This window comes from Helobdella robusta, assembly GCF_000326865.2.
Source record: "Helobdella robusta unplaced genomic scaffold HELROscaffold_6, whole genome shotgun sequence".
NCBI lineage: Eukaryota > Metazoa > Annelida > Clitellata > Rhynchobdellida > Glossiphoniidae > Helobdella > Helobdella robusta.
In genome coordinates, this window is record NW_008705330.1 from 5,438,410 (window position 1) to 5,450,591 (window position 12,182).

At 29.4% G+C, this 12,182-nt stretch overlaps 1 protein-coding gene across 1 annotated transcript; it reads right to left on the reverse strand.

Moving 5' to 3' along the window:
* Positions 1–3,889: 3,889 nt before the first annotated feature.
* On the reverse strand, positions 3,890–6,525 carry HELRODRAFT_164536 (hypothetical protein; the record flags this gene model as incomplete). The annotated part of the gene is made up of 3 exons (XM_009029448.1): positions 3,890–3,992; positions 5,467–5,626; positions 6,288–6,525. 3 exons carry the CDS (start codon positions 6,523–6,525, stop codon positions 3,890–3,892), a joined length of 501 nt encoding a protein of 166 aa, XP_009027696.1.
* Between the last annotated feature and the right edge of the window lie 5,657 nt (positions 6,526–12,182).

The following is a 12,182-nucleotide window of genomic DNA, read 5'->3' on the forward strand; positions in this document are numbered from 1 at the left end:
ACAAACAAGGCGAGAGAGAAAAATAAATACTCCATCAAAAAAAAGTTATGTAAGAATTGCTAGCACTAAGAATTCCTTATTTTTAATGTCAGATGATGAACAGTTTATAACAATTCACACAAACAAACAAACACACACACACACACACACCACACACATACACACACACACACACACACACACACACACACACACACACACACACACACACACACACATATATATATATATATATATATATATATATATATATATGTATATACAAGAGACAAGAACACATACATACAAAAACACACTTACACATTAAACAAACACACACTCGCACACAACCATATTTTATTAAATTTAATATTTAATAAAATATGATTGTGTGCCAGTGTGTTTATTGTTTTAACCTTTGAACGCTTGTTACTACCAACACCAAATGCTTTAACTTCAATGATCTTTATTTCCAACACTAGTGTTGTAGCTTCCAACGATCGTTAAGTTATTGTTATTCCGTAGGTTCAAGATTCCGATAGATGAACACACTTGCTTCAAACGCAAACTTGGTTGAACGTTTATTTGAATGCCAACAGTAATAGAAACACCAAAGCAATCCAAGTAACTACGTAAATCACAGTTAAAACTTGGCATCAAATCTCGCTACTAACTTAGTTATTCGCAACCCCTTATAAATCCTCTATAGTAGATTTCTACAATCCTCTACGGTATGAAAAAATTCTATGGCTTACAATCGATAACAAATAGCAAAGATAACAAATATAACAAGATAACAATAATTATAATTATATAGCATAATTCCACCATCCCGGCAGATATAACAGTATACATGACAATCGTAAAAATATTGAACAGCTGTGGAATTTGTACTTTTTTGTAACCAAATGGCAGATAAAGATAAAAATGTTAACCGTCAAAAACACGATAAGTGCTCAGAAATTAGAAGAACTTTAGGTATCTACGATTTTAACTCCAACGTATTAATAGCATTTTTACCGTCATTCTGAACACACAATTCACAGTTCACAATTTTTATTTCAGAACAGGGCAAGGAAACGGCTCAATGGACTTGTATGGCCACCCAAAATAAAATAACAACAAAATTCTTAAAAAAATATATAAAAAAGTAAATAATAATCACAAAAATGAAAAAATTCCGAATAATTTTCCGTTTCCCCATCACCGGCACCATCATCTTCATCATCTAAAAAGACTGGAGAATGTGATTTTTGATGAACATCCGTCCTACATTCAGCGCAGTTGTCGCTACGTTTCAATTTTTACGACCATAAGTATAATTCACAATTGTTGTTTTTTTGGTTACTGATGTTGTTATGATATGTTGTGAATATATAAGATAACATAAAACTAGTATACAAAACTACATCACAAATCTCATATACAACTCATCCTGTAATTAGAGAAACGAAAAAAAAGCCTGAATCTACATTTCATCATTGTCTAATTTATAATTACCTAATCGTAAATATTTAGCTATAACTAAGAAGAATTAATTTTTAATGAATTCTCTCGAACTGAAATAGAGCCCTTAATTGGCCCAAATAAAATCAGAAATATTCTTATGAAAACATTTACGTTGAATCATTTAGTTAATTATTAATAGTTTCAAAAAAAGTAGGTAGGTAAGCACAATTTTTTGTAAAAAAAATTATCAGTTAGATCTCTTAAAAGGTTTAATTTTTCAAGAGTTTGTTTCACAGCGGTTAAAAATGAGTTGGGCTTATTAATAAAATTTCAAATTATAAAAAAACAAATAAAAATTTTTAAAAAATACTTTAAACGCGATGAAATGTTCACACTCTTGATTATTTTTTATCGAAAATTTCATCATGATAATGACATCAGAGGGTTGTTTAAATTTTTAAAAGCCCGTTAACGTCAACAATCAAAGATAGGAATGTTTTTGATGTAAATAAAGGAATTGAATTAATAAATAAATATTTATTTATGTTTGGAAAAAAATATATATATATTATAAAATATATGTAATATATTTTTAAATTTATGTATATATATAATATATATGAATATACGTGTACGGAAACTTTTAGGCCTTGAAAATTTTAGTTATTAATACTATTATTTAAATAATTATAATTTTTATTATTATTAATATTAATATTACTGTTATTAAAATAGTATTTATACGGCGCGTTTTAATTTACGTCATTATCGATAATTTAGGTTTAACCCAATCAGTCAGTGCTGAAATTTGGGTTCATAAGCTTGGAGTAAACCCTACCAACAATCATCTCCCAAACGACAAATTTCAGGAATTGAATTATTTTTCTCGGTTTCCGAAACCAAAATTTTTCTTATTGAGGAATATTTTCCACAGCAAATAAACCATGCATTCACTTTTTCAATCAAGCGTTTAATCATTAAACTGATTCTTATAAAAATCCTTACAGCAGAGGAAACACTTACGTAGACGTTGTATCGTTGATTGGATTTAATTGGAAGATAATGGATGCTTCTAAGTTTCATACATTCATAACTCATTAATTTCATTCACAACTTTCATTACCATGTATTAACACATTTGAGATGAAGTGACCTTGGAGTTTCAAGAATGAATCTTAAAAGTTTTAGTTTTATTTGAAAAAATTTGGAAAACTTTAATTATATTTGTGAAAATTATCACAAATTTTTTAGTGTTTTCCAATTCTAAACAATATAGTGAAAGTGTGACGAGAACTTTAAGTAGTTAGCCCATTGAAAAATCATCGTCTTTTCCACATGGGTAACTAACGATTTCATCGAAATTGACAGATTAAAAAAAGTTAATAGAAGGTTCCAACTCTAACCTTCTTATATAATAAAAATATTTATTATTTTTTCACAATACATAACTTATTTGGAATATGGTTTTAAGCTAATGATGGTTTAACAAGAGGTAAAATTTTTATGGTAACTGCAAGTGTGTATCAATTTTGGAGTGCCTCTTTCAATATTTAACAGACATGTGTTCACTAAAATACATACTACAACTACATGCTAGAGATGAGATATAAATATGTATATATATATATATATATATATATATATATATATATATATTTGTATATATATGTATATATATACTATACCTGCATGTATGTGTGTGTATATATCCATGTATAATACGTATATGTATAACAAGTCAACAATAAAATTTTGCGCTGCATATAATAACGAATCGATTTCATTACAAAAATTGCTGATATATTTATAGTGAGAGTAGAACTGAGCACAACATAACAACAATTTAGATTCATACAAACATACATACATACAAACAAACATACAATCATGCATATATACAAACACACAAACAGATTTACAGATGCAGAATTACAAATTTACATTCATAATTTTGTAATAAATTATGGTTATAAGTCTAACATATTGAATAATCAGATGAGCTAGTTAATTTCTATTTAAACGATAATATTGTAAAATATTCTCATAAGTGTTTCTAATTGTTTGTCGGTCTTTTATATTCAAGCCCTGCTCCGTCTGCTGAATTGCTGAAAATGTTAATTTAAAAAACACTTTTAAACTTATTAATCAATTTATGCTTTTTGTCAGTTTAGTTCTGAAACTTCTAATATTTACAAACATCATTTTTAAAACTAATGACAATATTTTTTCAAAATTTCAAATTGATCAATCAAAAAACAATCAAGAACGTTGTAACGAGGGATTTCATCCAACATCAAAAAGTTAGTTAACATTGATATTAATTATTTTCATTCCTTCCTATAAAATGTGATGAATTATATTCACGCTTGTTCTCTATTAACTAATCCTTTCTTCTCAAACATTTCATCAGAAAATTCAACCACACAATGTTATATTACATGCGGTTTTTATTTGGTTGAAATTAAGCAGAACTGTGAACGCTTTGAGACAATTTTCGAGTTTGGCCGAGACAGTACAATGGCAGCACAATGACTACAAGACGTGAAACTCGGAACTTATATCGCCTGCGTTAAATTGATATTCAATTATTACCTGATGAATTGGATAAATGCGAGATGAATCAATTCACGTGATGTCATCTCAAATTTTTCGAGTAATTTAAATGTTTAAATAAGAAAGTTTCATATTCTAGAATGTTCGAATATTTTTCCAATGAATGTAATTAAGAAAATGTGCAAATGAATTAATCATACAAAAGTGACAAAACTTGTTTGTGCGAGTTCAACTCGATTCAAATATTATTTTGGCCGTACATTATTATTACTGCTGCCGAACGAGCACCGATCCAGTTAGGAGTGAGTAGAAATGCATTCATCACGGTTGCTACTGTGGTTGATAAATTAATTTGATTTAATGCTAGCCTGCAGCTGTGACGTCCTAGCAGGCCTGCCTATTTCAAATTTCATTAAATCATTCACTATCATTTTTTATCGTTCGCTCATTCATTCAACATTTCTGTGAAACAATAATTCTGTCATAATATTATATTTCATTTAATTCTTATATCGTTGTGTGTAAGTCTGAGCTAATGTAAAAGTGCCTATGCATTAACATGGTACATTAACATGTCTGTGTGTTTGTGTTTTCACATGATTGTTTACACTCTATCCTATATTTTTCAAAAAGAACTCTATAAACATTCTCAAGGGTTAACCAATTTTTTTCAGTATAAAAATTTCGTGTACACACACACACACACACACACACACACACACACACACACACACACACACACACACTTGTTGATATTGTACTACAAAGTGCTTTTTTGTGTTTTGGGGGAGATTTTTAGGAAAAAAATTTGATAAAACATTAAGTAGCTACTCATAATGGTGTAAAATTTAAACAAAAAACATTTTAATTTGGATTCAGACATTTAAAAATAAAAGCCATTATGCAAACACACGAAAGCTATTTTTTTTATATTTGTTTATATAAACTCAGTGAAATATTCTTTTACGAAATGTAGCAGTATTCTTTTATTGCGTTTCTTAAATACTAAAAAGTATCACACATTTACACGCACACATACGCACACACACATACACGCACAACATACATAAATAAGTGTGGATTAAACCATCATACCCATATTGCATGTGATAGTTCAAGATCACTTTGCATTCAAACCCGACTCCTTCGTCTCACTGTCGGGCGTTCATCGTCGTTTCTCTTTTCGTACCGTCCAATTGTACTTTTTTATGGTATAAAACTAGACTGTCACAGCAATTAAAAACGCAAATCGTTAAGAGTAATGATTGATAGAGTTATTAATGATGTTAACGCGAACAGATTTCATAATTGGTTTACTCTTAACCGTCTGTCTTTGTCAGGCTCCTTTCCTCCTTATATTCAGAAACAAAGTCGTGGCATTATCATCTTCATCATCGACGTCATCGTCATTATCATTATTATAATATATTATAGTTATAATTATAATTATTATTGCCAATATAACCGCAGTTATCAGAACCATACTCGACAGCATCATCGCCGTCATCATCTCTGTTTTCATCATCTGTGTTTTCATCATCTGTGTTTTCATCATCTGTGCTTTCATCATTTGTGTTTTCATCATCTGTGTTGTCACCATCTGTGATGTCATCATCTGTGTTTTCATCATCTGTGTTGTCATCATCTGTGTTATGATTATCGTAATCATCATCAAAAATATCATAATAATAAAGGATAAACAGTGTTAATGACGTGTTGAATCTTTAGTAACAGTTCAGAAATTAACATTTTAATCAGTTACTAACTTTTAAATATTGAAAACCAAGCTATGATTAGAAACGTTTGAAATTTATGAAAAAAAAAGAACTACCATACCTTCACCGATAAAAAAAATTCAAGCGAGCATTGAACCATCCTGCAGAATTAGACCAACTAAATGCAGTGCACGTACCCAATCATAGTCATGACAGACTTTCAATTGCACTGCACTGAGTAACTGTATCAAGACAAAAATAAAAATAAAAACAACTTCTTTTGTCACAAAACGATCGATCTATTCATCACAATTGTATCTAACATTGACTGGATTCATGTTTGTTTAATGAATATCTCCGATGCAAATAATTTCCACAGTCAATAACATTATTATTTATATGATAAAAAAAGATTTTCTGTTGATAATTATTGTTAATTGTTTACATACATACATACATACATACATACATACATACATACATACATACATACATACATACATACATACATACATACATACATACATACATACATACATACATACATACATAGATACATACATACATATATACATACATTCATACATACACTTGCCGAACGATATGTAAACCTGACAAGTAAAGAATGCGGTTTGGCCGCGGCCAGAGCAGCGGACGAGAAAATGAAAAAATATGGGAACGCCCTCCCCTCGATGGAATTCGTGCCAATATGTATCGAGGTTCTTGGCCCGATGGACCCCAACACCCTTAAATTTCTTAAGACAATATATAAAATGATCAGCGTTAGATCAGGCGACAGCAGGAAACTGTTTTTCGCAACTAACCACATTTCGTGCTTGTTGCAGCGGTTCCTGCGTGTCTGTGTGCTTGAAAATATCCAACTGAATGCCGACATGTGCAATTAACGACAAATCAAAGTGTTAATCCATTTGTTACTTGATGTTTGACGGTTCAGTGTCACTCATCATGTTTTGGTTTTAACATACATACATACATACATACATACATACATACATACATACATACATACATACATACATACATACATACATACATACATACATACATACATACATACATACATACATACATACATACATACATACATACATACATACATACATACATACATACATACTAATATCCAAACAACCGTACATACATGCAGACATACTCATCACAAAAGCAAACATAAATTGTGTGTAGGCGTTGGACGTTGTTAAGCAACACATTTCAAACAACATGCGTTATACAGTGCACACCCTACACACACTCGCGCGCAAACACACACGCGCACACACACGCGCACGCCAACACACATATACACATTTCAGACATGCAAGTAAAAACATATTTTTATATCTCTATTCATCTATTTTAGTTTGCTTCAAATAAATTTTAAAAATACATAGCTAACAATGTAATATATATATATATATATATATATATATATATATATATATATATATATATAGAACTTTCAATGTGTTGCATTATTCATATACACCTAAATGATGTCAAAAATTTTATAAATACACATATATATATATATAATATATATATATAAATATATATATAGTTGCATATACTAATACAAAATTATTTTTATTCGTGTGTACATTGTATAATGCGTAGACAAACTGAAGTGGACATGTATATACAAAATGGATACCTACATTACACACCTACGTAAATAAATATAAATACAAGCATATGCACACACAAACACACATACATACATACATACATACATACATACATACATACATACATACATACATACATACATACATACATACGTACATACATACATACATACGTACATACGTACATATATACAAACATTTTGTTTTGTTTTTTTGGTGTCCCTGGTTTCCAGCTAGGGCTTTCCTGGAAACGTGTGTTAACGAGACATGCTCCAATCTTACTTTGTTTATTTTTGCCCTTCTGCAGTTTTTTTTTTTATAATTTTCTTTTTTCACATATTCAATAGGGCCGTTGTTGTTAGTTTCAGCTAGACGGGTTTTGATCAGTTAGGCGGAAGAGGGGGGTTTGGGGCTGAACCTCCCCCCAAATAAAAACTTCTGAAAGGTTAAAACAAAAATAAATAAAATCTGTATACAAATTTGTAAAAATTTGGACTGAAAACTATTTCAGTCCCATAACAGTAAAATTCGTTAAGTTTGTCTCCAAACCACTGACAGGTTTCAAAAGCAGAGTTTGTTGAAAAATAGCGTAAGATTCAATTTATTTATTACTTATTTGTTTAATTTTTTACTACTGCCTTGCATGCTGTAGCAGTTTCTGCGTCTGTCAGATCCTGATTTTTAAAGAATATTAAAAAAAGATTCAGAAAAAATGTGCTATTATTGTCAAGTTTATTTCCCCATAGCAGATTTTTGGCTACGCTGCTGTGCCTATGAAAAAGTTGTAAATGTTTGTGCATGTTGAAAATTTCTTTACAAAATAATTATTATTGAATAGCTTTTCAAATGATTTTTTGTACATGTGTAGATGTGAATAAATAAACAAAAAAAACAATAAATAAATAAAGTTAATAAAAAAGATAAATAACTATAATACACAAACGTTGTTATTTAGTCATTGTTAGTTGCCATAGAAATTTCAAAACTTCTGCTATTTTTGGGTTATTTATTTATTATACTATGCTTTTTAAGTTTTATTTTTTTCTTTTCTTTCTATGAATAGACACAAAAAACATGAATAATAATTATAATAATTAATAATAATAATAGGAAGAGAAATCAAAATAAAAATTTTTTATATTATGGTTATTAAAATATTAGTAGTAGTAGTAGTAGTAGTAGTAGTAGTAGTAGTAATAGTAGTAATAGTAGTAGTAATAGTAGTAGTAGTAGTAGTTGTAGTATATAGTAGTGGATGTATTATCAGTAGGAATATCAGTAAAACTAGTAGTATTTATTATTATTTCTATTGTTATCGATTGTTAGTAATAATGGAAATAATAATAGGTTTTCCTATCCAGTCAAAGCAATGCGATCATGGCGTGACGACATTGTGCAAATATAACTTGGAGTCAGGGCTGGAATAAAATGGTAAAATGCTGGTGTTTATTATTATTATCATTATCATTATTATTATTATTCTTATTGTTATTTTCATACCTATTGTAATTATTATTTTAATTATTTTTGTATCTTTAGTATTAGTAGTGGTAGTAGTAGTAGTAGTAGTAGTAGTAGTAGCAGCATTTTCATTCTCGTTATAGCTCTTTCTTTTGAAGTTTGTATCGTTATGTAATACAAAATAAAAATAGCAAGCTTTTTAAAATATTGTTGTCAACTTTGACGCTCGTGAAAACCAACACCCTTGTTATAACTTCAAAGATCTCGTCTCGATATTCCAAACAACAGTGTTGTAGCTTCCAACGATCGTTAAGTTATCGTTATTCCGTAGATTCAAGATTTCAGATAGATGAACACAACTGCTTCAAACGCAAACTTGGCTGAAGGTTTGTTTGAATGCCAACAGTAATAGAAACACTAAACTAATCCAAGTAACTACATAAATCACAATAACAACTCGGAATCAAACCTCGCTATTTGCAATCCCTTATAAAGACTTTACAGTAGATTTCTACAATCCTCTACGGTATGAAAAGATTCTATGGCTTACAATCGATAAAAAATAGCAAAGATAACAAATATAACAAGATAACAATATTTAATTATTTAATTTCACAAATCCAGCAGTTATAAGAATATAAATTTGTTAGCGCTTGTGCTTCTAAATAATTATATTCTAAATTCAAACAAAGTTTCTCATAGGTAAATAATTTAATAGAGATTGTTGTTACAATTTTGTACATGATCCAAAAAGGGTACATCATCATTCGCTTTTTTCATTTCCTTCAACGTTTGTTTTAAAAAAAATTATTTCAGACTCTCAGAAAAAGGTCAATATAATGAAACTACAAAACATAAATTGTATTTTAGAGGGGATACGGACAAAACGCCATAAAGGAAAGTTAAAAATATTAAAAAAAAATACCAAAACCCTCCAAAAAAATTTTTTTCCAGCCATCTCTTTGAAAGTCAAACTCGTTTTTATCTTATTCATCTTAAACCCACGAGATAAAAGATTCTTCGCGAACAGCGTGTGTGTGTTTGTGTGTGTTTGTTTGTTTATGTGTTTTTGTGTAAACGTCTATGTAGTTATGTGTAAATGTATGTGCGTATCTGTTTGTCTTTGTGTGTGTGCACATTTGTAAAGGTATGTGTATGTACGTGATTCAGTTGTAAAAGTATGTGTGTATGTGTATATACGTGATGTGTATGTACGTGATTCAAAGACAGACGTCTACAGTTTAAACATGCCATCACATAGACAGATATTATTCATTTTAGAAAAATTCACGCATGTAAAAACAAACAAACAAGCAGATATGCATAAACACACAAATGCACAAATACAAACACACATATAAAGCAGACACACGTGCAACAACAGACAGACACACAAATAGAGACACCAAGACACTGCAGATAAATAAATACACACACACACACACATACACAGACTGATACACCAAATGACTCGATTGAAACATTTTTATTGTCATCCTTCATTGCTTTATCAATCTATTTAATCAAAAAATTGTTTTTGTTTATTGCCTTCTTCCGTTTCTTTGGCATTCCCATGTCACCAAAGATATAAAATCTCATTTATAAACGTGTATATGTGTGTTTATTTATGTGTATGCGTGTGTGTATCTGTATGTGTTTGTTTGTGTGTGAATGCGTGTTTGTGTGTATGTACGTAATCCACAATTGCATTATTTTATGGTCGATTTTGTTGATGATGATGATGACGATGATGATGACGATGATGGTGGTGGTTGTGGTGGTGATGGTGATGATGATGATAAAGTGATGAAGATGATAATGTGATGATGATAGCGGGGATAATGGAGTTTGATACTTTTTATGATTATCACGATAAATTAACATGATAATAAAACTGTAATGATAGAATAGAAAGCATTAAAATGATAATGGAAATACACGAACAATAAAGTTAATAAGACTTTAAACTATAACAATAATAAGAAAGCGATTTTAATATTTTACTAATAATACTAATACTGCTAGCTTATAATAACGTAGTATTAATCATTATCATCATTAACTTCATCATCATCGTCATCTTCCAAAAGAAAATATTCCGAACAAGCCAACACAGCCACCACCATTCAAACAGCAAAACAACAGTTGTCGCGTTTCTGTTAGAAGTTAAAAAATATCTAACAAACATCAACCATAAAAGAGAAAAACTCAATATTCAGGATAAAATTATTATTATTATTTATTTCATTTTTTACTGTTTTTTTACCATTTAAATATTTATATTATTATTTATTTCTAAATTTATTCATCTTTCTATAACTATAACAGTATTAATAATGGTTGTAGCGTTAGCTCAAAAGGTAGAGGCGAAGTGACTCATCAAACTATTATTATACGATGTCCTGGTTTGAATACCATCTGTCCCAAATTATAAGTGTATGTGCGAACGTGTGTAGTATATTACTACATATTACTAACTCGATGCCTTAATACTAAATCCAATAACAATGAAGAACAAGAAAATGACAGCAACAATGATGAAGAATACAACACCAACTAAGAAACTCACTTTGATAAAGAACTAACTTTGCATTGTTTGAAGAAACTATATAAACCAAACCTGGACTGAAAATGATTTGTGAAAAATCGAAATAAGGCCTTCTTTGCATGATGAATTTGGATAACAACAGTTTCATTAAATTTTCATGACGAACTTGGATAATAATTCCATTTTCAATAAATTGAACAATTTTCAGAAAATTCTAGAAAGGAAAATTGAAGAGACAAACTTTAAATTGATTAATGTTAACAATTGGGTAGAATTCATACAATATGTATATACATATATATATATATATTCATGTTTTTTTTATTTACATGTGTTCATGTTAGTACACATATGCACAATTGCACACACACACACACACACACACATATATATATATATATATATATATATATATATATATATATATATATATATATGTATATATATGAAAAAAACAATTATATTGCTTTTTTAATTTTCCCACTATATTTCTAATTATTTATAGTCTGGGAAAATATAAAAGCAATTACATACATATATATTTAAGGGCTGAACACTTGAAATCTGCGATCACTAACAACTCATGTATTTAGAATCGTATGTTACGTGCCTGTTGTTGTGCTTGCGTGTCGAAGATTTTTCATTTTTTTATTCACATGTGTATAACGATATATCCGTACCGTGTGATACATCATAACATTCCGAGTTGATTTGATATCTTGTTAGTTGTATTTGTATTCTGTATGTTTATGTGCTTAGGCATAGGTTTGTATATTCGTTTGTTTGTTTGTTCATTTGTTTGTTTGTTTGTTTATGTTTATCTCTCCATTA